Source organism: Lutzomyia longipalpis, chromosome 1, assembly GCF_024334085.1.
Source record: "Lutzomyia longipalpis isolate SR_M1_2022 chromosome 1, ASM2433408v1".
Classification (NCBI taxonomy): domain Eukaryota; kingdom Metazoa; phylum Arthropoda; class Insecta; order Diptera; family Psychodidae; genus Lutzomyia; species Lutzomyia longipalpis.
The window spans coordinates 12,328,871-12,353,309 of NC_074707.1; the positions used below are offsets into that span (position 1 = coordinate 12,328,871).

At 38.0% G+C, this 24,439-nt stretch overlaps 8 protein-coding genes across 11 annotated transcripts in view; 2 read left to right on the forward strand and 6 right to left on the reverse strand.

Annotated features, from left to right (window-relative positions):
- The window catches only part of LOC129790073 (luciferin sulfotransferase-like), a 767,385-nt gene that overhangs the window by 719,381 nt on the left and 23,565 nt on the right, over positions 1-24,439 (reverse strand). The gene's annotated exons all lie outside the window — the stretch shown is intronic.
- On the reverse strand, positions 437-3,122 carry LOC129788827 (polynucleotide 5'-hydroxyl-kinase NOL9). Its single transcript, XM_055825209.1, has 3 exons — positions 2,723-3,122; positions 955-2,638; positions 437-889 (listed from the first exon to the last, which is right to left on the reverse strand). The coding sequence occupies exons 1-3, from the start codon at positions 2,985-2,987 to the stop codon at positions 565-567; spliced, it is 2,274 nt and encodes a 757-aa protein (XP_055681184.1). The 5' UTR covers positions 2,988-3,122; the 3' UTR covers positions 437-564.
- On the reverse strand, positions 3,230-15,963 carry LOC129786917 (uncharacterized). The gene is made up of 12 exons (XM_055822174.1): positions 15,855-15,963; positions 13,652-15,773; positions 13,128-13,251; positions 11,092-11,204; positions 10,310-11,002; positions 9,612-9,956; positions 9,220-9,543; positions 8,670-8,756; positions 8,066-8,538; positions 7,166-7,193; positions 3,745-6,182; positions 3,230-3,681 (listed from the first exon to the last, which is right to left on the reverse strand). The coding sequence occupies exons 1-12, from the start codon at positions 15,908-15,910 to the stop codon at positions 3,261-3,263; spliced, it is 7,224 nt and encodes a 2,407-aa protein (XP_055678149.1). The 5' UTR covers positions 15,911-15,963; the 3' UTR covers positions 3,230-3,260.
- LOC129789750 (folliculin) lies at positions 6,216-8,015 on the forward strand. The gene is made up of 3 exons (XM_055826797.1): positions 6,216-7,632; positions 7,707-7,809; positions 7,867-8,015. Exons 1-3 carry the CDS (start codon positions 6,477-6,479, stop codon positions 7,982-7,984), a joined length of 1,377 nt encoding a protein of 458 aa, XP_055682772.1. The 5' UTR covers positions 6,216-6,476; the 3' UTR covers positions 7,985-8,015.
- LOC129790350 (60S ribosomal protein L18) lies at positions 7,999-8,948 on the reverse strand. The gene is made up of 3 exons (XM_055827831.1): positions 8,842-8,948; positions 8,670-8,756; positions 7,999-8,538 (listed from the first exon to the last, which is right to left on the reverse strand). Exons 1-3 carry the CDS (start codon positions 8,842-8,844, stop codon positions 8,062-8,064), a joined length of 567 nt encoding a protein of 188 aa, XP_055683806.1. The 5' UTR covers positions 8,845-8,948; the 3' UTR covers positions 7,999-8,061.
- On the reverse strand, positions 9,051-13,120 carry LOC129789405 (putative glycerol kinase 5). 4 transcript variants are annotated; one of them, XM_055826210.1, is made up of 6 exons: positions 12,920-13,120; positions 11,668-11,711; positions 11,092-11,214; positions 10,310-11,002; positions 9,612-9,956; positions 9,051-9,543 (listed from the first exon to the last, which is right to left on the reverse strand). In XM_055826210.1, the coding sequence occupies exons 2-6, from the start codon at positions 11,680-11,682 to the stop codon at positions 9,094-9,096; spliced, it is 1,626 nt and encodes a 541-aa protein (XP_055682185.1). In that variant the 5' UTR covers positions 11,683-11,711; positions 12,920-13,120; the 3' UTR covers positions 9,051-9,093. The 4 variants fall into 4 exon arrangements, with proteins under 4 accessions (XP_055682185.1, XP_055682210.1, XP_055682201.1 ...); XM_055826235.1 differs by lacking the exon at positions 12,920-13,120 and having other exon boundaries at positions 11,611-11,715; XM_055826226.1 differs by lacking the exon at positions 12,920-13,120 and having other exon boundaries at positions 11,426-11,707.
- Positions 15,817-16,363, reverse strand: LOC129790559 (uncharacterized). The gene is made up of 2 exons (XM_055828121.1): positions 16,141-16,363; positions 15,817-16,077 (listed from the first exon to the last, which is right to left on the reverse strand). Exons 1-2 carry the CDS (start codon positions 16,266-16,268, stop codon positions 15,912-15,914), a joined length of 294 nt encoding a protein of 97 aa, XP_055684096.1. The 5' UTR covers positions 16,269-16,363; the 3' UTR covers positions 15,817-15,911.
- On the forward strand, positions 16,405-23,478 carry LOC129788683 (transportin-1). Its single transcript, XM_055824932.1, has 8 exons — positions 16,405-16,870; positions 17,615-19,114; positions 19,211-19,372; positions 19,440-19,893; positions 19,996-20,091; positions 21,167-21,242; positions 22,467-22,641; positions 23,092-23,478. Exons 1-8 carry the CDS (start codon positions 16,772-16,774, stop codon positions 23,197-23,199), a joined length of 2,670 nt encoding a protein of 889 aa, XP_055680907.1. The 5' UTR covers positions 16,405-16,771; the 3' UTR covers positions 23,200-23,478.

Genomic DNA, 24,439 nt, shown 5'->3' on the forward strand with positions numbered 1-24,439 from the left:
TAATTTGGGGGCGCAACTCACCGGATTTTTTTGTGGAATTTGCACGACTTTTTCTGGCGCGGATTTTGAGTGTTTTGAACTGGCGATGCCAATCGATGCGGCGTCGCTTCCTGGTCACAAAAAAAGTAATTTCGCTGGGAAATTCGGCGGAAAACGCGAGAAAATTGCGAAAAACTAAAAGTGTGAAGGAGACAATATAAGTGACGACAACCGTCTCATTTTCTCTTATACAAAATATACCAAAAAATAGCAGGTGGTGGCTTGTGGAACTACATTTATGGCGCCAATTTCAAAAAGGAGTCAAAAAAGCATGAAATTTTATATGGGGGCGCTACGAAGGGGGGCTCTGGGGCGAAAACCAATATCGTTGGTAAAAACCTCCTGGTATCAGTAGTCTCTGTGCCAAATTTCATCGCGATCGAACCAACGGTGTAGAAATAGTTATAGAATTTTTTTAATTGAAAAAAAAATTAGAAAAAAAGTATTTTTTGAAATCTTTTTAAAGATCTTATAAACATTGAAAATAAAATTAAAGAACGCATAGAATGACTTCGAGAAATTTAGTTAGTTTTCCCGTGTGGTGTAGACGTAGGGTAGGTGTCCTCGTATGCCAGATTGTTGCAAAATCATCAACTGGAATGGGATTGTTGTTCCGCACAGAGCTAGAGCATTCACCTCAACGAGATTTTCTCTAGTAGATGGCAAAAGATAAAGCGTCCGGGATACTTTATCAATGGCACGGACTATCCCAATCCCCAGACATTCATGGATATCATCACCAATCATCCTGCACAGATACACCAAATTGGCATTGAAAATATCGTGGGTGTATTCCTCTCCGATGTGTTCATCAGTGTAGTTGATGAACTTAATCACATCCAGAGGAGCCCTGAAAGGATATAAAATTTACTTTTAAGGATCAGCAGAATGATGGATTATTCAACACATACTAACCAAACGGATTTGGATTTAGTGAATAAATCGCAATTGTCTTCCAAAATATCCGCAAGATGAGCTAAGATGCTGATCTCTCTCGTTGCTGGTAATGAGGGGTTGGCGTCAAAAGGTGGACGGAGAGGACTATTGGCGTTCATGCTATTGAATTGGTACGTCTCGAAATTCCAACTCGGAATTTCTGGCAAATCACTGCTATTTAGAATTGTCCATGTCCAGTGTTTGACCAATTTTGGCGAAATTTTGTAGTCAAAATTTTCTTTAAAATTTTCGCGAATGATTTCGATGACATCCGTGGGAGAAATGAGCCTCAGCAAGGCAATCATCAACTCCATGCCAATTCCACTGACATACCCTATCGTATTGACTATCCAGGGTATCTTTTTGCACTGCTGACTCTCTTGTACATCCCTCAGGAGCATGGCGACGCACTCAATGTACGTTTGGGGGCAATTTGCGACGTTCTGATCACCAAAGAGGTAACTCTTCAGAGGAAGTTTCTCCGCAAAACATCCCATACCAATGATGGGACCATCAAGAAGAGTTGCAGACACTGTCTGAGGTACAAAGGTCTCAGGTTGCTCTATATCAAGGTCAATGAGAAGAATTTTCCCGAACTTCTTCACATTTTCATTCACAAGATGATGAATAAGAGTGGATTTGCCCACATTCTTCCCACCAGCTACAACAATCCGACTACTCTTTCGCACAATTACATCATCCCAGTGGGGATCCTTGCGTATGTTGTCACTCCTGGGACTATTATCCTCATTAAAACGAGATTGGAGGATATGTTCTGCTGCAGCAAAGGCTGTATGAGTTCTAGAGCTCACAATACTGGGGAATATTCTACTATCTGAGTATTTCTCCACAATTTCAGTCCGTCTGCTTGAAGTTCTCTGAATTAGTAAGATTGCATGATAATCCTTCAAGTTCTTCTTTATTTCCTTGAGGTCATCATCGAAAAACATCTCCTTGATGAATTTATTCTTTTTGAGAGATTTTTTCCACACTTTTCTTGGGCATTTTGCATCCTTCGTCGAAGTCCTTGGAGTAATACTGATTGAGGAGTGTCTAATGGGTACGTGTGCCTTAACAGTTTCCTCCACATCAAGCGTATATCCTGAGACAGAAGCACTTCCAGCTAGTAATTTTATGGACAAATTCCCGTAAAAGTAGATACTTTCGGTGAGGAGCAAAAGAACTTGAGAGGAATCAATGGAAGTGTAAAATTTATTCCTTTCAATCTTCTTACGGGCTTTCTCTTTTGTGTCTTTTGCAAAGAGCTTTGCAGATCTCAAGGTATTCTTTACCTCGTCAGAGTCGGTATCAGATGAGATTGAGACGATTGAGATGTTCAAACGATCCAGAGGATGAACCGTATGTGTTGCAGAGATCGAATGTATGATCTCTTGGGGATCAGTCTTGGTGACTTTTGGTTTTAATCCTGCAATTTCTGCAGAAACTTTTAAGAGCTCTGAAGACTCAGCTGATGAGCAATCAGACGATATCGATGAGGGATTTCCTGAATCAATGGGAGAACTCCTTGCAGAGATATCAGAGAGAATCGAAGCAGAATTAGATTCTGATGAAGGACTCTCTTCAAGCACATCATGTGGAGAGGAATCTTGCGGTACCTCTGGCGAGATTACTATAACATTTTCCGGACACCTCGTTTTGGGAACTAAAACATAGCAAAAAAAAAATAAAGAAAAGAAGTTATATAATGGGTTCCTTTTAAGCTTAAGCGAATGTTGGGAAAACCTACCCATATTCTCCGCAGGATATGACGTTCCCGACGTCAAATTTCTCGTCCAGTAAGTTCCGTAGCAGTCAAGAGAATATTGGGAGGTATAAAAGGGTCCACTGGAGTAATAGTAGGGATTTCCCCAGGGAGTGTCCATCGAATTCACGGTATACGAGGGGCCTGCATAGGGTGCATAGGCGTCATTTCCGGTCGCAGCCTGGTATCGGGCATAGGGGTGCTTGTAAAGCTCCCTGTCCCCATAGTACTTCTTGCGGTCTTTCCCCATAGAATCAACAGATTTTCACCTTATTTTCCACGAAAAACGCAAAATTTGGACTTTTGGAACTAAAATTACATAAATTATCACAAAAATCACAAAAAATAAATGCTGCGGTTTCTTTGCGCTTTGCACAAGTCCGTTAGAAAGAGGTTAGTGCGGTTGAATAACGGTAACTTTTTCTGCAAATTTGAAATAAATTCAAATGTCTGAACAATCAAACGGTCAAAACGAACTTGGTTTTTTCAAAAAAAAAAAAATTTATTAAAAAATAAAAATTCTTTAATCAAAATGTTTAATATTCTCCTGAGAATAAATATTACTCATTGCCTTCTCTGATCTAAAACTCCTGTCTAGCACATTCCGGGATCCAATTGCCTCATCCGTATTGTAGACAAACGGCAACTCCCCGCGGACACTGGAGCTCTGATTTAGGATCAACTGTGGTGGAAGTGCGATGCGACAAATTGCAAGGGAGTTCACCAGATCAAGGGTATCCCTCGTCGATGGCAAAAGGTAGAGCTTCCGGGAGAATTCATCAATTCCCCGGACAATTCCCACTCCCAGGCACTCGAGGATATCGCTCTCATCCGTCTTCCGGCACAGGTAAGTCAGATTAGCATTGAGAAGATCATAAATATGCTCCTCACCCCCGAGATCCTCATCCGTGAAGTTGAAGAGTTTTATTTTCTCCAGAGAGGCACTAAAAAATTAAGAAATTAATTTTTCTATCAAGATTTTGCTAAAAAAAAAAGGGATGACTTACCATACTGGCTTTGATTGTGTGATCCAGTCACAACTCTCCCCCAGAATTCCTCCCAATTGAGCAAGGAGATTGATTTGTCTTATTTCTGATCCTTTCGCCTTTCTGATATCTGCCGCTAAATTCCCGCTGACCATTGTGTGAAAAATAAACGTTTGAAAGTCCCTGCAAGGTTCTTTAAGGCCCAGAGCATCACCATCCAGGATTGTCCATGTCCATTTAGATACTAAATCCTTGGTCAGTTCATGATCAAAGTTCTCCAGTTGAATATCGTGCGTGATTTGGATGACATCCGTGGGAGAAATAAGTCTCAGCACGGCAATCATCAATTCCAAACCAATTCCTCTAGCATATCCCATTGTATTCACAACCCACGGGATATTCTTCAACTCAGCATTATCTTCTAAATCCTGCATGAGCTTAGCAACGCATTCAATGTACGTTTGTGGGCAATTTGCGACGTTCAAATCACCATATAAGTAGCTTTTCAGGGGAAGTTTCTCTGCAAAACATCCCATTCCAATTATGGGACCATCGAGAAGAGTTGCAGACACAGTTTGGGGCACAAAGGTCTCAGGTTGTCCTATATCAAGATCGACGAGCAGGATTTTCCCGAACTTCTTCACATTTTCATTCACAAGATGACGAATAAGTGTGGATTTCCCAACATTCTTCCCACCAGCTACAACAATTCGACTCTTCTGCCCCATAGAAATGACCTCCCAATCAGGATTGACTTGAAAAGCGTACCTCCTGTCCATACTGAAGCGACATCCAAGAATATACTCCGTCGAAGCAAACAATCGGGGTCTTTTGTAGTTGATCATGTTGGGAAAAACTCGATTAGTTGAGTATTTCTTTGCCATTTTAGTTCTTCGATTGGATGTTCTGTTGAGAAGTAAAATTGCTTGATTTGTCTTCAAATTCTTCTCAATTTCTTGAAGATCTGCTTCGAAAAACATCTCCTTGATGCATTTATTTTCCTTGCTGAGAGATTCCTTCCACTCTCTTTGACAATCTGATTCGTTTGGAGTGATGCTGACGGATGAATGTCCAACTGGCACGTAAGCCTTAACAGTTTCCTCCACATCCAGCTTATATCCTGAGACTGAAGCACTTCCAGCCAACAGTTTTATGGATAAACTCCCGTAAAAATGAATACTTTCCGTAAGGTGCAAAAGGACGTGGTAGGAATCGATGGAATTGTAGAAATTGACCTTACTATTGATTTCTAGTTCATCCACAACTTCAGCATCTTCCTCAATGACTTCAGTATTCTCATCGATCTCTTCAGTATTTTCTTCGGGTTCACCAGGTTCTTCCTGAGGACTTTCCACAACTTCCATTTCTTCATTCCTTGAAGAATCAGCTGCTTCCTTATCATATACGAGGGATTTTAAAGGACTCTCCTTCACAGATTTCTTGACTTTTGGCAAATTCAGCTGATGGGAGCAGTTTTTAGAGCAGGAGATTTTCCTTCTCTTTGCTTCATTTTCAGGTTCTTCTGAAAATTCTGGATGTCTGTCCAGTGAAGCATCCCCAACATGTACTACTGCTTTGCTCGAATCTTTGCATGGATCTACTGATTTATCGCTTGATCGATGAGGAGTCTTCTTGGTCACTTTCTCTTCATTCGTATCGGAGAAGTAGTCAATAATCTCCGAAGTACTTTGATCATGAAAATGAACCTTTGCAGCATCGGAAAGCTCAATGTACTTTGCTTCTCCTGGTTGCACAATTAGATCATCGTACTGTTCTCCGGGTTCGTAGTCATCATCCTCATCAGAACGGTAGTCGGAATACTCTGAAACTTCTTCATCTTCCGTGTAATCGGTGTCAGTGGAGAACTCTTCTTGGACATCCTCTTCATCACTAAAACTGTAGGTATCATCGGAATTTGATTGAAAGTCATAATCTTCAAAATAGTCCTCTGTATAATCTGAACTACTTATAGATTGGAATGAGCTGTCATCCGTGAAATCCTCAAATGAATCTTCCGAGTCTTCAAATGTCTCTGAATCTTCTATGTCGATTTTCCTCACAATTTCCATGTTTTTCGGAGAGATCGTCTTTTGATTCTCCTTCTTATTCTTGCTTTTCTTTGGTGTCTCCTTTTGGCCACCTTCAGAAGATTCCTGACTTATTCTCACAAACCTTCCAGGTTGACTGTTGTTTTGCTTCATCTTCTTTGTATTGTTTGGTCCAGAGAATTTTCCTTTCCTTTTCCCACTTTGTGACGCTTCTACGTTGTTTTTATTGAACTTTTTCTGATTTTTCTGTCCATGATTAGAGGGCTGTTGCTTATGAGACGCGGACTTTTTGGGAAAACCATTACTTCGTCCAGAAAATGCGTCTTCTGACGCGAAAGAATTTGACGCTTCACCACGATTTTGTTTCTTGTTCTTTTTCTTACCCATTTGTAAAATAAAGTACTTCAAGCGCTAATTAATAAAATTCTTCACTCTTTTTAGCAGATATTTTAGGAAAATGCTATGAAAACTGTGTGTTTACTTTCTTGTAAAAATGCGGTAAACACGTGAATGATTTATCCAGCTGTCAAAATTTATCCGAGTTATCTGAATTTGAGATTGAGGTTATGTTTGGAGATTCCGCGGAGAATTCTGCAATTTCATAGAACATTTCCTGAACAGTTCCACAGACTTTGCTTTGTTTGTTTTTGTTGATCACGTGATATCAAAACAAAAAGTTTTTGGATAACATTTTGCATTTTTTCTATGAATGCCGTGATTGTTTTGTGTCATTTCTGTGAACTCCACGGTCCACTGGCCATCTTCTGCACGCAGACACTCCGTGAGACGCGCCTAAGTGATGTATTGTCCAACAAACGAGGAGATTCCTTGGGGAAAAAATGCGCAGCATGCACATCTCTCGGGGAAACTTTGGTTCTCATGACCAAAGATGAGGAGAGTCAGGCAAAGTTTGTGAGTTCGCAACAGCCAATGATTCAGGATGTCATCCCCCTTGTGAAGCAAGCAGCCTTTCGTAGTCTCAGCTGTGAGATTACCAATAAAGACGATGGACTTGTTTTCTTCGGAGATGGCTCCCGTGGTCATGTTCTCAGTCACAGCTTTCAGATCCCAGATTCAAAGGCACGCGGTTTCTACAGGCTCTTCTCCATTGTCGTGCTGATGAAGGATAAACTCTTTCTGGTGAACATTCAGCCATTTCTCTCGCACAATTTGCGAAAGATTTCAAGTGAACTGAAGGATTATGCAAATGCTGCAAATCCCGGAGAGCAATCTCGTCAGAGTGAAAAAGCACAGAGGCTCAGCGAAGGAATGGGCTTCTCTCAGCCACGGCCACTTACAGAATTGACTGGAGAGAAGCACATTTTTGCCCACATTCACTCCCAATTTGCATGGATTCTGTGGGCAGGAGCACAATATCTCAAGGAATCTGTTACCATCGGTAGCCCAATGGTGCCTCCGTGGCTGGGAAAGGACACCGAAGAGGGATTCACCATGGTTCAGGTTGACAAGGAAGAATGGCTTATGCGGAAGCACGGAATTGACGAAGGGGATGATGATATTGCAATCATTCGCGATTTTAGGCGATTCAGGAGCCTTCTGGAATCCCATTTCATCCCACTGTGCTATTGTGTTATAGTTGGCACACAAGTACTCCTCCGGGGACCATCGGGAGAGACTCTGCGGATGATTAAGTGCCTGAAAAAGCTTCTTCCGAAGTACCTTCATCGCCTAATTCACGTCGATGCTTCCAAGTACCTTCCTCCCTCTGAATGCAGAATTCTCTCAGTAAGTTTCAACATCACAGTTCCTCAGTCCTGCACGGGAATATTCAGAGTTGAATTCCCAAAAAGGAGGGAAGATAAGTTTTCCATTGAATGGTTGGGAGATCTTCCTGGAAAAAGTAAGTTTATCCCATTTGCTCTTCTTCATTCTATAAGAAAAATTTGACTAAACAAATTTAATTCTTTCTCTTAGCTCCTGATCTTCTGACTAAAATCCTTCGGGCTTTTGAGGAAGAACAATTCACTGATATTGTTCTCGAGAAGCATCTTCGTGTTCTCATTGAGGAGTGGAATAAGTATGAAGTTAATCAACGAAGGAAAATATCTAAATTAAAAATTCCATTTTTTTGCAGCAAAATACAATGTCTGAAGAAGATCCAGAATAGCCAGGATGTGAATCGTATAAAGAAGATCTTGAGTGTGCAACAACAGGATGCCTTACTAGTGAATTATTGGTCGAATAATGCGTAAAAGAAAACAATAAATTATATATGTCCGGAAACATTGTATTAATTCATGTGATTAGGAGCACAAGTCCGGAGCTACATTTACTTCTTGTAGCCACACCCGCGCCTACGTCCACGAGCACGCTCAAACTTGCGTCCCTTGGAGCGCACGTATGGCCTGGTGTGGGAGTGGGGAACACCAGGAGCCTTGCCGAAGTGCTTGTGGGCCGTACGAGCAGTGCGCTTGCCTTGGAGCAGGATGGTGTTCTTACCAGTGGGCGCAAGCAGAGCCAGTTGATCGAAAGTCAACACTTCACCTCCCTGGGCCAGAATCCTGGCGCGTGCTGAAGCCGTGACATGGAGGGCACAGATGCGAAGCTTAGGGATAGTCAGGACACGCTTGTCATCGGTCACAGAGCCCACAACAACGGCAATGCTATCGGGCTTCTTTCCCTCCTTCATGAAACGCACCACACGCTGCAGCGAAATCGGTGGGCGGTTGGTTCTGCTCATGAAGAGACGACGCAAAATGATTTTGTTGAATTTCTTGTGCGTCCGGCGGTACAGGAATCTGTAGAGCTGCAACATAAACATAACCTCAATGCCAATCCATTTCCACCGGATAAATTCACAAATTCCCCTTCTTTAGTGTGTCAATTGGGGTGTGGAAGCACATTTTAGGTGCCAAAGATGTTCTCTTATTGACTTACCTTGACCAGAAGCCTCAGATAAACGTCCTGAGACTTGGGCTCCAGGCGCCTGGTTTTCCTGTCATATCTATGACAAATATCAATACCCTACAAGAGAAATAACACATTTAATTCATAAAGGCACTAATTAGCTACAAGAATATGCTGGAAAATTAAAGAAAAAGCCACAAACCATCTTGTTTGACCACTAAAACAAAATCAGCAATCCACGTTTTCACGGCACTGATTGGGAAAAGAAAGATCCGCCATTGCCCGGAAGTCCATCTGGCAATTGGAATTTTGGGGTTGCCCACCAAAAAAACGCGCGAGTTTTCAAATTTTGAACATGTAACGATTTTTTTTAATTATCAAAAAAATATAAAAGAATTAGAAAAAAAGACATTTGATTAATTATAATCCCATTTATTTGTATAAACTTCCAATATCAACTCTCATCGTACCAATCACGGAATCTCTCAACAGCATCCTGCCATCGGAGGAATTTTCCCTTAATTCGTTCGGAATGCTCATGTTGAGGATGAAAGACTCTCTCGACGACTCTTTTCCTCACTAATTCATCGCGATTTTGGAATATTCCCGCATTTAAGCCTGCCAGGAATGCAGTTCCAAGCACAGAGAGCTCCGAATTGTCACCACGCTCTACTTCTAATCCAGTCAAATTGGCCAGAAGTTGGCAGACAAAATCATTCCTCGACACTCCCCCATCAACACGAATGATGGAGAATTTAAAATCAGTCTCCTCAAGGGTACAAATGTAGAGCTGCGTCACGCGGTAAGCAATGCTTTCCAGGAGAGCCCTAACAATGTGGGATTTGGTTGTTGTTGGTCGAATTCCAATGACTCCCGTTGCTGCTTTGGCATCATTCATTGGAGCCTGGAAGAAAATCATTTTTTTTTCAATTAAAATCTTTGTAATGTTGATGTGGAAAATATTCAACATACTCCTAGTCCACTGAATGCTGGAATGAAGAAAATCTCCTCAGAATCATCCACAGAATAGGCCATATCAGAGGAAGCTGATGGATCATCAAAGAGCCCAAAATCAATTCCCCAGCGAATTATGGATCCCGTATCGTTCGATTGCCCTTCAACACAGTACGCCACTTCCGTTGTGTTTGAATCCCTGTTGAAAACTCTCCAGGCTACGAGAGGATAGAGTCCGTAGATGGATGCATGGCAATCTTTTCCAGTATTTAAATTCATGAAGCTCCCAGTGCCGAGGGTCACCTTTACATCTCCTTTCCCAAAGCAACAGGAGCCCCACATGGAAGCAGATTGATCAGCAATCTAAGAATCACGGATTTTTATTTTATTAGTAAAACTTCTAGATTTTTAATGGGAGCTTTTTATGTGAAAATGATCATAAAAATGCTGCAGTTTAATATTTCTTTTTTTTTCTAAATGAAGGTCTTTAGAGTATGTCGTAATAATCTTTCGTTTCGCAAGATCATCGTTTTTTAATTACCTCTCTGAATAATAACAAACGTTATCAAGAGAATTCTAAGGGAATTTACAATGCAAGATTTCTCAAATTGTTTTTTACATGAATTAAGAAAAACTTTTATAAAAATCCTTGTAGATTGTTTAAAAAAAAAGCAATAAAACAAAGAAGATAATTTAAGAAAAAAATTAAAACTCACTGAACATCCAATTTTAATTTCACTTCCGAAGATGGATTTGTCGATTACACCAAAATCGTGCGTATTATCCACAACCTTGGGCATCATGTCGGCAGTTAGTCCGTACAGTGAGAACGACCATTCGGCCCAGTTAAGCTGGAATGGATCATAAAGTCCCGTGGCGGAGGCATTAGTGACATCCGTGATGTGATCAATTGGCTTTTTATTGCACTCATTGAGGCCTTGTTGAAATTTATGCAACAACCACGTATCAATGGTACCGAACAAAGCAGACTTATTTTGGATGGCCTTCCTCAGATCATCATTGTTGCGAATCATCCACGCTAGGCGTACAGTCACCTGGCTGTTCATGAACTTCATTACACTTCCGGCTAGAAAGCGTTTGTTTCGCGTAATCATATAGAGGAATTTGGAAACACCCTGGAAGGACTTGAGGAGAATGTTGTCATTCCACTTCTTCACCAACTCCTTGGCGCGCACATCATTCCAAACAATAAATCGGTGAAAGTACTTTCCCGTATCACGATGCCATGTGATAAATGTGCATCGTTGCGTTGTAATTCCCAATGATTCAAGTTGCTCAACAGAGATTTTTGCATTCTCAATGGCATTCTTGATAACTCTCACCACACTTGCCCAAAATTGATCAGGATCAATTTCAATGTAGCCCACTTTTGGATATAGCAGTTGCACCTAAATGAAATTTTTTTTGGCAATTTAATTTGCATTTTAAATGAAGATTGAGCCACGTTAATTTATGTTTATTAATTAGCATTGCACACCTGTTCGCATGAGTAGCCACGAATTTGGAGGGAACGATCAAATATCATGCAACGCAGTGTTGTCGTACCAATATCCAGGGCACCAATAAACTTCTCCTTATCACTCATAATGCCTCCACAAGGCTAACAAATAAAAAAAACTAACTGAAATAAGAGTCTCCACACTCTATTATTCGCACCTCCTCTGCGTTCTGAGCACGAAAAGAGACTTCATGCTAAACAGACTGTACAAAATAAAGCATGCTCATTTAGCTTTTCCAACACACAACACTGATTATACACATTTTATCTCCCACTCATAGCAGAGAAGTTTAATCACACAAAAAAGGCGAACCTTTGAACCACACACAATAAAAAAAGATTTGACTTTTTCTTAAAATATTGTAACGCAAAAGGGCAATAAAGACAAAAGGTCTCGCGATGGACTGTCTTGGGCAGCTTTTGAGCACAAAAAAACATTCACGGTATTATTTAAAAATAAACAGAACTTGGCAAAAAAGCGAAAGAAACAACACATACTTCTTGAGAAAACGATAAAAGACAATCCACTTTGCTTCACAAGGAAAACACGAATACCGCGCATTCATTCATTTCGATGCCCGAAATGAACTGGAAGAAAATTAGTTGGTGTTCCACTTCGTGGCCAACACCAAGTATTGTAATCGTCGGAAAAACCGACCACCTCAGATCGGGCTCAAACTTAGTATGAGCACGTTTTAGACATCCCACATTACGAAAATGGTGGTGGAAAATTTTTGATCCGGCCGGCCTGCCGTCCTGCCGTCCTGCCGGCCTGCCGTCCGGGACTCTAAACTTTGCCTTATAGCTCGAGAACGGTAACAGGTAGAGACTTCGGGTTTGAAGTTTTCTATAGAAATGTGGGTGTAAAATTTCATTTTTTCGTATTTTCAAAATCCAAGATGGCCGCCGTCCGCCATTTTGAAATACCGTCAACCAGTTCTCTTATAGCTAGAGGTCTGAAATTTTAGTATGTTGTAAGGCTCAGTGAGACGTTTTCATCAAGAATTCATACTTGAAAATTGGTCAAGCCGTTTAGCAAATATGGCGACCTAAAGCAAAAAGTGTTTTTTCGATATAACTCGAGAACGGCTTAACCGATTTTGACCATCTTAATATCAAATGAAAGGTATTGCGAAGCCCTACAACTGCCTAGAACATTTCAAGTTTCAAAAACATCCGCAAGAGGCGCTAAAAACAAAAACAAAAATTGCCTAACTTTAAGGGGCAATATCTCCGAATCCCCATCATCGATTTCCTTTAAATTTTGATATGTTGTAGCAGGACTCAATATCTGTTACCAGTCCGAAAATGAAGAAAATCTATGTTACCGTTTAGAAGATATGGCCATATGAAAAATTCTTGCATTTTAAAAGTTCTAAGAGTCATATCTCCTGCAGTGCTTGACCGATTATGCTCATCTTAGTATCAAATTAAAGGTTTTGCAAAACTCTACAACTTTCTAGAACATCAGAAACCTCTAGAAGCATTCCTTCAGGGCAAAAAATGCGAAAAACTCTTTTTTTGAAACAAATATTCGCCATTTTGTGTTCTAGAGGTGACCTTGAAAATCATTGAGATATATATCAAATTATAGCTTATTTCAGGACATTTCCAAAACTAGTCAAGAAATTTCTGTATGTGTTATAGAACTAGAGATATGACCATTTTTATGCATCAAATTGCTGAATTTCACAAAAAAAATCAACTTTTCCTACTGATATTGCTCACAAATAGTATTTCAACGTATAAACAAACTTCTACACGTTGTGGGACACCAACTCTTATAACTGGACGCGTTATGATTGACTTTTCAATGCTACTGCTTTATGTGTGTTTGTGCGGGATTTATACGCAAAAAAAACTCTTTAATATTTAATGATTGCAGACAGATAGAATTCATTTGGGATTGTCGTGTTGTTTGGTAGCAGCAGCTTTTCTATTCCACTTGAAATTGTTGAACAAATCCCCCGGAGATTTTCTAATCATTACGTCACTGATAAGAACTTGTCACTGACTTTCGCCGCTCTGAGTGAATCCATTCGAATTTGTATTCTTCTTGCGTGGCGTTTTTCTCAAGCGACTCCCACTATTGGGGCCTTGGAAGGTGATGCACGTCTTATCTAGGAATTCTATTAAATCCTGAAAATTAAAAATTGTTTAGATTCTATTAGCTCTATTAACGTGAGGAAAAATCCTAATTTATGATTTTTTATTGTTTGAAAATTTTCTTTTAAAAATGTTTTGACTAAATGAGGTGACTAGGATTATGGAAAATTAAATTATATTATTCAATTGGAAGCACTTAAAAAGACGTTCAACTCTCTGAATAAAAAGAATAACAAATCTTACGTCTCTTTGTATGACCATCACTGTATAGAAAAACTCGAGATAAAATAAATTTATTTAGTAAATTAATCTAATCTAATTGAAATCATTAAGAGCTCTCGTAAATCATTTTCTTTTATCCAAAAACAATTTCTTTTAATTAAAAATTATTCTTTTTCAGCAATTTCAAAGAAATAAAACGAAATAAACTCACATTTGCCTCGTATTTGACCCCAATGCTCTTAAAATGTTCCTGAATGTCTTGCAATGGAATTGGATTATACTGTAGGATCTTCTCGTGGACCTGACGATTGGACTGGAGGTAGTTGTAGAAGGCAATATGCAGCGGAAGAGCACATGTTTGCAATTTCTTCCTTGACGGACATGGCAGAATGCATTTTTTCGCATCAATATCTCCAAGGAAACCATCCTTGCAAATAATATCAACGACATTCTCTACATTTCTTGCAGGTGATTGATTCCTTTTGAGCTCTTTTGGCTCCGTACTTGCATCAATTAGCCCATATTTGCACTTTAGATCGTACATTTTGTCCTTTACCAGAACAAATGGATGCAATTGGTTGTAAATGTGCTCCAGCAGGATTCTGGCTTTGCGTCCTTTTATATTTTTTAGTCCGTACTTTTTGAGCTCCTTCTGAATGTCCTCAGGAGCCATTGCATCGTAGTTTGGTGGTGGGGTGACTCCTCTCCTCTTCACAACGGTTATATCTTCATTTTTAAGAGCATCACATAGGAATGTGACTTCTTCAGCTTCCTCTTGAGGCGGGGTATTTGTATGTAGATCATCCATGACTATATCATCCGTTAGCAATGAATTTATATTAATTTCTGAGGGCATTGGAAGGTCCTCTGGAGGCGTTTCTTCGATCGCCACTGCATCATCTTCTGTTGGATCTTGCACTCTACTGCGGCAGAGGATAAAGCCATCTGATAGGGATTTTCTTCCCATATGCTTCGTATCTTGATGATCTTCAATTATCCTGCAGATACTCTGATTTACAGCTTCCTCGTGATCATCATCGTCATCACTCTCAATGACAATCACAGATTCTTCTAGCAAGGCTTCATCTTCTTTCTGACTTTTGATACAATTATCTTCCTTTTCAGCATCTTCAGCTTCTTCCGCAGTTCCCAAGTCTTCGGAAATAACATTAAGTTTTATTTTTGAAGAACTTTCTGAGATATTTTCTTCTGCTCCTGGAATTTCTGGAATCTCCTCATCACTGGATATTTCTATTGAGACATCTTCCAGCACGGAACTCTTAGCAGTACTCTCCCCGTCGCTTCGCAAAAGATCCGGCGTGATTGATCGTCTCTTTGGTGTTTGGAATGAAATGAATGAAACATTTACACCTTCTGCACAAATCTCTTCCTCCTGTACATCCTGCTTTTCCAATTCATCCACTTCCATTTTTTCTGGCGTTGTTTCTTTCTTTCGAATACGATTTGGAGACATTTCTCTCCCAGGAATATCATCCCAATTCCTCAGCAAGGCATCTATTTTGCTACATGAAGGCTCAACGAGATTCCCTCGGTAGTATTGGGTAAAAGACTGCCAAATTGGTTCTGGATTGCAATTCAAGGACATTATTCTACTCTCAGGCTTCAAGCATTCCATGAGAGACTGGCAGGTTACTAGAAAATGATACGAAGACACCTTTGAATGGGTACTGCTGACCACATCTAAGGATTTGTTGAGGAGACCATTGATCTTTTCGTTAAAGAGACGATCTTGCTTCTTCGGGTTTCTATGTAGGAGAAGGGACATTTTCCTAAAGGTTTTCATATCTTTTTCCATTGCTAAATAATTCAGTGCTTTTCTGTTGTGCTGGGCGCTGGATTTGAATCCATACTCTTCCAAAGTGAATTTTGCAGAGAATTTAGTTGTTTGGGTTGATGAATTTGAGGCGCTTTCTGTGGCAGTTCCTGAACATTCTCCATGCTCCATGCGATTGTCCGCAATAGACCTCGATAGTGCAAGAGCTAGCTGCAAATCTTCTGGATTGATGTTCTCAGCTAGGCTCTGTTGCACCAACATTTCATTCAAGAGCTTTTCTTCTTTCTTGCTGCTGGATTTATTTTTTGGTCGTATGATTTCTGGCTTTTTCAGCCTGACCGGTTTCTTCTTTTCCTCAATTTTTAAACGCTTCGCATGAACAGAATCATCCTCAGAACTCTCTTCAGGAACTCTCTCAGGAGCTTCCCCGTTACATTTATCACTCTGCTGACTTAGAATATCATTGCCAATCAATCCGCTGGCCGAGGAAGAAATCTTTGGATTAAAAAAGTTTGTAATCTGCGACGTTGTGCCATCACTGGAAGAGAAATTATCTTCTTTCAGTAAGAAATTCATAAAAATATTAAAGAACTATTTATGTATTTCACTTTTCTCCTACATTTTGCTAATTTTTTTTGACCGGAGTTTTGCGAATTTATCTCTCTTCTTGTCCATCTTATCGGTCACTCAGCATCTTCTTCTGCAACTCAATGACCTCCTTCAGCTGCTTCTCTGTCTTCTGCGCCACGAATCCCAGGAGAGCTCTCTGGTCGTAATCTTCTTCCGTATTCCGCAACTTTGGTTCGATAATTTCGTAATATTTCGAGAAGCGGGGATTTAAACTGCCGAGAAAAAACTCTTTGTTTTTAAATTGCCCAAAAGGTGCGAAAAAAATGTAAACATACACTGCGAACAATCCAGTTGCAAGACCAACTGCCAGGACGCCGAGGGCAAAGTAGCTGCGGTATCTGTAGGATGGAGTTCCACGGGTTTGACGGGGCTTCCACTTGGAGCTATCAATCCGCGGATCCATTTATTAATTTTATTGAAAAAATAATAATTTTTTTGGGAAAAATTCTGCGTGGTGAATTTTTAAAATTCTAACCAATTTCCGCTACTTTGACAAGTTTGACAAGAACTTGTGGCATTTACGGGGATTCCTCAGGACATTTGTAAGGTGAAAAAATGCCTGTCGAAGTGTCAAATTTTGCTTGAGAGAAGAAGTGGAGAAAAAGTTTTTTTTAATTACACAATAATCGTGCGAAAAGCCTGAAAAAAGTTGCAAAAAAGGTGGAAAATTGCAAGAAGTGTGCACAAATTTGTATAATTGGGTGAAATTGCGTGGAAAAGTGTGCCAAGGAGGGCGAAAAAGTCGTGAAAAGTGTGCGGCACGTTTGACTTTGGCTTTTTTTCAGCGAATGAAAAGGCAAAAAATTTCCCAAAATTTTATGTGGATAAATATTGCAATATAAACTCCATCGAGGGCAGCCAAATTCATCGCAAAAAGTGGAACCATTGAAGATTCTCGACGACAAAATGACATGGGAGCCACAGCCAGAGGGTCTGCAGCAAATTCTAACATTGCTCAAGGAATCCCAATCGCCCGACACAGAAATACAGCAAGCCGTTCAGAGGGTAACATAAAATTTATTGATTTTCCCATTTCCCCCCACATAGCACATTCAATTATGGATTTTTCACGTATTTGCGCCCTGATGCGAACTCAGCATGCCAAAATACGTACCTTTTCCCAATCCGGGGCACGCAGGAAGGGCCTCATTTGGCATATTTTCCATCGCACACATATGCAAAAAAAATGCCACTCCAAGCTGGGGTGAATGCTGTCGTCGTCCATGATGGTCTGGCATGTGTTTACATGGAAATTATAATTTTTCTGCAAAACGGAACATCATGGATTCTCAGCAAACAAACCCATTTTGTTTTCCGCTGCGTCTCATCGCATTGAATTTCAATGATAAAACGCCCCGGTGAATGCTAAATGGAGCGCACATTCTTGAGAATTTCTCAGAATTCTCTCTCTCTTAATTTTTCTCTTTTGTAAAATTATTTTCCCAAAAAAAAAAAAAAAACTGCAAAATCATCCTAATCAAAAAATTCTTCGAAAACATGTAGGTTTTTCCGTGAAAATTGTTTATAAAAATTGTATATTATGTTATTGCGCATAAGGAATTTACAAGTGTGGCGTGATTACGTTCTAAAAACACTACATATTCCATCATAGCACGATGGAAAACATTATGGTGTTACTCACGCGCCCATCTATTTACTGCGCAACTATGTTAGGGCCTAACACCATGTAGTAGATGTTAGAAAATTCTTTGCACTAATGCCGAATTTTTGTTTTCTGTGCCATTGCAGAAATTGGAAGAACTCAATCAATACCCTGATTTTAACAACTACCTAATCTATGTGCTGACTAAACTGAAGACAGAGGATGAACCAACAAGGTCACTCAGTGGACTGATTCTCAAGAATAACATCCGACACCTTGGGACGAATTTGCAGTCGGAAATAATAAATTACATTAAGCAAGAATGTCTTATGGCCGTTGGGGATCCTTCGCCCCTGATCAGGGCAACTGTGGGTATCCTCATAACGACAATTGCCAGCAAAGGTGGTCTGATAAATTGGCCAAACCTTCTGCCAGCACTCTGCGAAATGCTAGATTCACCAGATCACAATGTCTGCGAGGGTGCCTTTGGGGCACTTCAGAAGATCTGTGAAGATTCCGCCGAGGGACTCGACAGTGCGGACCTCAATCGTCCACTCAATGTGATGATTCCGAAATTTTTGCAATTTTTCCATCACAGCAGCCCCAAGATTCGTTCACACGCCATTGCGTGCATCAATCAGTTTATCATCCATAGGACTCAGGTGCTGATGCTGCATATTGATCCATTCATCGAAAGCCTCTTCCGGCTGTCTTCGGATGAGGATCACGAGGTGCGGAAGAATGTATGCCGTGCACTGTGTATGTTGCTGGAAGTACGAATGGATCGCCTTATGCCATACATGAATCAAATAATTGAGTACATGCTGCAACGGAGTCAAGATCAAGATGACAGTGTTGCCCTCGAGGCTTCGGAATTCTGGCTATCGCTTGCGGAGCAGAACATTTGCAAGGAGGTCCTCGGGCCCCATTTGCCGCGCTTAGCTCCAATTCTCATTCGTGGTATGCGCTACTCTGACATCGACATCATCCTCCTGAAGGGAGACGTGGAAGAGGATGAAATGATTCCGGATCGTGAAGAAGATATTCGACCGCGTTTCCATAAATCACGCACACACACCCTAAAGTCAGCAAGTGATGAGAATGGGGACAATGACGATGATGACGATGGTTTAGATGATGATAATTCCCTTTCTGAGTGGAATCTGCGAAAGTGCAGTGCTGCAGCTCTCGATGTTCTTGCGAATGTTTTCCGTGAGGAATGTCTGCCGATTCTCTATCCCATCCTCAATGAGATCCTCTTCCATCAGCAGTGGGAGATCAAGGAGAGTGGGATCCTTGCACTGGGAGCCATTGCCGAGGGATGCCTACAGGGGATGGTACCCCATCTGCCTGAACTCATTCCCTACTTGATATCTTGTCTGTCGGACAAAAAGGCTCTCGTACGATCAATCACGTGTTGGACATTGTCGCGGTATGCCAGTTGGGTTGTAATGCAACCAAATCACGATCAATACTTGAAGCCACTCATGGAGGAATTGCTGAAGAGGATCTTGGATGCCAATAAGAGAGTACAGGAAGCTGCATGTTCGGCTTTTGCCACACTTGAGGAGGAAGCTTGCACGGAATTAGTTCCATATCTCAGTTTTATCCTCAAAACTCTCGTTTTTGCCTTCTCTAAATACCAGGTAAGTGCTCATTCTTCATTCTATTTTTGTTCAAATGAATAAATACACTCCAAATAGCCTTCATTCTAAACAATTCCCCCTCCCCACTCATTGTAGCACAAAAACTTGCTTATCCTCTACGATGCAATTGGCACCTTGGCGGATTCTGTAGGTCATCATTTGAATAAGCAAGATTACATAAATATGCTTATGCCCCCACTAATACACAAATGGAATATGTTAAAGGATGAAGATAAGGATCTCTTCCCATTGTTGGAGGTAAATAATAAATTCCTATATGAAAATTCTTCAATGTGAGAGACAATCCTCTATTTTCTACCATCAGTGTCTCTCGAGTGTGGCAACAGCCTTGCAGTCAGGTTTTCTGCCGTACTGTGAGCCTGTCTACAATCGCTGTATATCCCTGATACAGCAAACAATTAATCAGGATATGGCAAATACAGCGAGTCCTGGGCAATACGAACAGCCAGATAAGGAATTTATGATTGTTGCATTGGATTTACTTTCGGGTCTCGCTGAGGGACTCGATGGGCACATTGAATCACTTGTTGTCAATAGCAATATAATGGAATTACTGTTCCAATGCATGCAGGACATTATGCCGGAGGTGCGACAGTCATCATTTGCACTTCTGGGTGATCTAACAAAGGCCTGCTTTCAACATGTGGCTCGCTACATTCCTGACTTTTTGCCAATTCTCGGCCAAAATCTCAATCCTGAGTGTATTTCGGTGTGCAACAATGCCATATGGGCCATTGGAGAAATTAGTATCAAGCTGGGTAAATAAATTGCGCGAAAAATGATTGAAAAATGGCAAAAGAACCGTATGGAGGTGGTCATGCAACGATGATTAATGTGAATTATTTCTCTTGTGTTTACAGGTGCTGACACACGACTCTACATCCCCCTCGTACTCAACCAATTGATTGCCATCATCAATCGTCCCAATACAACGAAAACACTTTTGGAAAATACAGGTACAATACATTAATGATTGACTTTTATCTTTTTTTTTATTTAAAGAATTTTGTTTTAAATTTTTATTTTTGGAAAAAGTGAAAACGCTTCTAAAGAGTTCATTGTAATAATTTTACGTTAATATATAATTTTTTTTAAAAAACTATCTTTGGAGAACTGAGAAAACGACTAATTATGAGCTAAAAGACCAATTAAAATTGCCTTATATTTGACATTTTATATCTTCTCATACGTAATATTTTATATGTTTATCACTTTGCGTTTCTTCTCACTCATTTTAAATGAAAAAAAAATATGAACTGTGTCATGCTAAATAACGTTGATTTTTTATTTGAAGAGAAGAAGTATAAAAAAAGGCCAAACAGGTGTTAGTTTTAACGTTTCTCTTGATTGAAAACCATAAAATTTTTAAGTATTTTAGTTTCTTTGATGGAGTAATGAAAGAAATGAGGTCATTAAACGGGAAGTGAGTTGAAATAGTATCAAAATAAATCACGTGTGTGTGGTTTTTTCTTAAAGTAAAATTCACACTCAGGAAAAAGACATTCCTGAAGATAACAATTTAGGTCAGATGTGGGAATTGAACCCGAGTCATTCAATCACGCGAAAGTGTTGCAAAAAGAATGGAATTAGAACCTCTCGGCTACTTGAGACCGTGAACAAAGAGCCAAAGCATTGAAAAATGTATTTTTTTTATTGCATAAAAATCACTTTTTAGCATGAAACAGTATAAAATATCATAGATTTATCCAAGTATGTAATAATTTGAGATTTTTTTTTCACTTCACATGGTGTGTTCATTTAAAAAAATCACCGCGAAAGAAAGAGCATCAATTTGTTTTTTTTTTCTTTATCTTTTTGCTTCTTATCAGTCGTATTAATCATAAAGGCAATTTGTTTTTCTAATACAATAGTCATGTTAAATTATTATTTGAAACAAAAAAAATAAAGGATAAAAACGTAAATTTATCATCAAATATGAGTCAATTTTGGTATCATTTCAATACACGCCTATAATTTGTTTTCTTTGTCATTTGTTACGTATATTTTTTTCTTTTTTCTGTTTGTTTTTAGCTATAACAATCGGTCGTCTAGGTTTAGTGTGCCCCCTTGATGTGGCTCCTTTATTACAACAGTTTGTTCGGCAGTGGTGTGTAACAAATCCTTTTTATTATTATTATTATTTTATTCTATACTTTTATATGATAAATTATTATTTTTTTATTTCTAATACTATCTCTTTCCTTACCCCATATAAGTCCTTGTTGTCCCTATAAAATTAAAGTTTCTTTAATTTTCATTTTTCATTAAAGTAATTTGCCAGCTAATTTGAAGTATTCTAACCCCTTTTGTCCTGTTACATCCTGTAATAATTAATAATAAAACTTTTACTTTCCCTACTAAACCTCTTCCTTCTTTAATTTTTGTTTGTACTCACATCCCTTTTCCTTTCTAACAATTCATTTGATTTATTAATATCTACATGACACGAGTTGAAGGTATCCAAATTTTTATTATATTTTTACATTAAAGTTTTTATATTTGCATTAACTTTATTCATTATAAAAAAAAATATCTTTAAAAAAAAGTATCAAAAATATTTATTTTCATAATTTCAATCTGTTCTTTTTTATTTATTGTTATATTTAATCTGATTCTAAACATTTTTTATCGCCATTTGTATATTTATTACAACACAATTGGTTCCTATACTATTTATATTATATTGATCTATCCTTGCACAAATATTATTAATTTTAAATGTCTATGTTACAACATTAAAAAAAAATCATGCGAGAAAAAACAAAGACTTTCTGCAATCATTTTTTGATATTAATGTATAATTTTTTTGTTAGATAAATTAAATATTTATAAAGTTTGACTTTATTTTTTTTTATGATATATTAATTAATATTATTGAATAACTGAGAGAGTGACACATAACCACTGACGGTAAAGCTGAATGAGTATGTTGTTTCCATATTTATTCATTAATTTTTTTCTCCTTTCAACCATTTATTTATACAATGAGTTTACTCAATAAATATAACAAGCAATTAAATACAAATAATATTTTTTTGTTCTACAACGTTAAAGAGGAAATATTAACATGCGAAGAATATATATTGGTGTTTTTTATATTGTGTTGTATTTTGTATACTATGGCTAATGTTGAATATATTGTTTTGAATATTTTATTAATGTTTTTTAAAGAAATTTTTTTGGAAAGTTAAAATTTATATTATATTAAATTATATAATTGTCGCAACTATATGGCATTATGACCTAAATGTAGATGTGAAGGTTACTACAAACTAAGGTGACCCATTCTAATGCATTTTTGCTTCATTTTTTTCTTGTACCATCACTTTAGGTGCACCTCACTACGAAATATACGTGACAATGAGGAGAAGGACTCTGCTTTTAGGGGCATGTGTCAAATGATAACAGTGAATCCAGTTGGTGTTGTACCAGACTTCATCTTCTTTTGTGATGCAGCCGCATCATGGGTAAGTCCAAAGAGTGACTTACATGAGATGCTCCAAAAGGTATGTTTCAATTTACTTTTATTTCAATTTTTATGTATTATGTGGACGCAGTTGAGAATTAAATTCAAGATCTTTATTTATTTATTAATTATTAGAATTTAAAGTTTAATGATTTATTGAATAATTTAAAAAAAAAGAGAATAGGGGCACTTTCAATGACGTTTCGGTTTATTATTTAACATCGTGCCTGATGAAGGTTTTAAATAAACCGAAACGTCGCCGTGAACGTCAAGATGCTCGTATTTCATTGATTACTTTAGAAGAAAAAAAAATCCTCATTCAAACAACTTTAATATAAAAAATCATTGAAGTCTCCCTGACATTGATTTTAATTATTGAAATAAAATAATTATGCTCAACTGTGTTCTTAAAATAAATATTACTAGCGTAAAATGTTGTGAGATATAACAATGAATGCATCTGTAAAAACATTTTGTTCCACTCAATTAGATACTCTCGGGCTTCAAGACTCAGGTGGGTGAGGAAAATTGGAGAAGATTTGTTGATCAGTTTCCCCCACAATTGGCTGAGCGTCTTAGTTCGATGTATGACATATAAATGGGCAACAATTTTGCGTAAAATGTCAAGAACTTTTCTCCTGAGGATAATCATCACGAAAAAAAATGGGATACATTTACAATCACACACAACACACATCAAGTGATTAATTCCTTGCAATAACTTTTCTTTTTATTTCCCACAAAAATACATGAGGACTACATCAACAACAACAAACAAAACGATAGTACTTTAATTTTAGTGGAGAAAGGCATTGTAATGAAGTGAAATATTGAATCAATAACTTTTTGTGATAAGTAAATAAATACCATTTATTTATTTTCTTGATCATTTGAAGGTGATTAGAATGGAAACAAGAGACATAGAAATCAATGATAATTACCACACTTTTTTTCAATTCCTTTTTTAATCCAAACACAAGCACTTTCGTTAAAATATGCGGAAGAGTTAGAGTAAAAAAAAAACGAAACAAAAGAAATACAACAAGAGTATTAGAGCAGAAACACCGTAAAGAAATTATAAATAAAAAAAAAGAAAATATATACAGTAATTCTAGTAAGAAATTACTTGCATAGACAGAGTTTATATAAGGTAAATTTGAGAGGGAGGAAGAAGAAATATTCATATCTAAATATTAAAAAGAAAATGATTTATTAAGATTTAGGAATGTAGAAGAGAGAAAAAAAAATGATTTATACTTTTTCAATTTGATCGACAGTGTTTACAATACATTTTCTATATATAGTAATATTTCCTTTTTCCAAGTTCCTGATTCCTTTTGAGTCCTTCCCATAATTGTATACACACACACACGAATACTTTCGAATTTAGCGTGTTTTTTTTTTTTTAAATATTAGATCCAAGATTTACGATTATACCAATACCCCAATTTATGATCAAGATTTAACTTTTTTTTTCATTTATTTTAATATCTTTTATTCTCGCAAAAAATACATATTAACTCAATACTATTATATACTAAAATGTATGTTGCGTGATTTAAAGAAAAAAAAGAAAAATGTGCATGTATGATTAGGAATATATAAACATTAAATTTTAGGCACTTTATTCAAAAGGAAAATTAAGAGCTGCTGCTAAATTCATTTGAAGAAAAATTTATATTTTTTTTTATTATTTTAGATTTTCAATTTTTCTTTTCAAAAATCGACATTTAGCAGCTTCAAAAAAAATATGATACCTATATAATTTTTTTTCTTTGAAATCTAGAGCGTTTTTTTCTATTCGTAACAATGTGATAAGAATTTATATGAATATATGC

Bases quoted from the DNA above. Each gene is read 5' to 3' on its own strand.
- LOC129788683 (XM_055824932.1), top strand. From the start codon at position 16,772: ATGACATGGGAGCCACAGCCAGAGGGTCTGCAGCAAATTCTAACATTG. The intron at 20,092-21,166 runs GTACAATACATT...GTTTGTTTTTAG, and splicing joins AACACTTTTGGAAAATACAG to CTATAACAATCGGTCGTCTA. The intron at 21,243-22,466 runs GTGTGTAACAAA...CCATCACTTTAG, and splicing joins CAACAGTTTGTTCGGCAGTG to GTGCACCTCACTACGAAATA.
- LOC129790559 (XM_055828121.1), bottom strand. From the start codon at position 16,268: ATGGATCCGCGGATTGATAGCTCCAAGTGGAAGCCCCGTCAAACCCGT. The intron at 16,078-16,140 runs GTATGTTTACAT...TTTTCTCGGCAG, and splicing joins GCAACTGGATTGTTCGCAGT to TTTAAATCCCCGCTTCTCGA.
- LOC129789405 (XM_055826210.1), bottom strand. The intron at 11,003-11,091 runs GTGTGCAATGCT...AATTTCATTTAG, and splicing joins GTGGCTACTCATGCGAACAG to GTGCAACTGCTATATCCAAA. The intron at 9,544-9,611 runs GTATGTTGAATA...ATTTTCTTCCAG, and splicing joins CAGCATTCAGTGGACTAGGA to GCTCCAATGAATGATGCCAA.
- LOC129789750 (XM_055826797.1), top strand. From the start codon at position 6,477: ATGAATGCCGTGATTGTTTTGTGTCATTTCTGTGAACTCCACGGTCCA. The intron at 7,633-7,706 runs GTAAGTTTATCC...TCTTTCTCTTAG, and splicing joins GGGAGATCTTCCTGGAAAAA to CTCCTGATCTTCTGACTAAA. The intron at 7,810-7,866 runs GTATGAAGTTAA...ATTTTTTTGCAG, and splicing joins CTCATTGAGGAGTGGAATAA to CAAAATACAATGTCTGAAGA.
- LOC129786917 (XM_055822174.1), bottom strand. From the start codon at position 15,910: ATGGACAAGAAGAGAGATAAATTCGCAAAACTCCGGTCAAAAAAAATT. The intron at 9,544-9,611 runs GTATGTTGAATA...ATTTTCTTCCAG, and splicing joins CAGCATTCAGTGGACTAGGA to GCTCCAATGAATGATGCCAA. The intron at 7,194-8,065 runs GTAAATGTAGCT...GTCCTTTCCCAG, and splicing joins CGCGGGTGTGGCTACAAGAA to CCACGGAGGCACCATTGGGC.
- LOC129788827 (XM_055825209.1), bottom strand. From the start codon at position 2,987: ATGGGGAAAGACCGCAAGAAGTACTATGGGGACAGGGAGCTTTACAAG. The intron at 2,639-2,722 runs GTAGGTTTTCCC...GCTATGTTTTAG, and splicing joins ATATCCTGCGGAGAATATGG to TTCCCAAAACGAGGTGTCCG. The intron at 890-954 runs GTTAGTATGTGT...ATATCCTTTCAG, and splicing joins ACTAAATCCAAATCCGTTTG to GGCTCCTCTGGATGTGATTA.
- LOC129790350 (XM_055827831.1), bottom strand. The intron at 8,539-8,669 runs GTAAGTCAATAA...TTTATGTTGCAG, and splicing joins ATCTGAGGCTTCTGGTCAAG to CTCTACAGATTCCTGTACCG.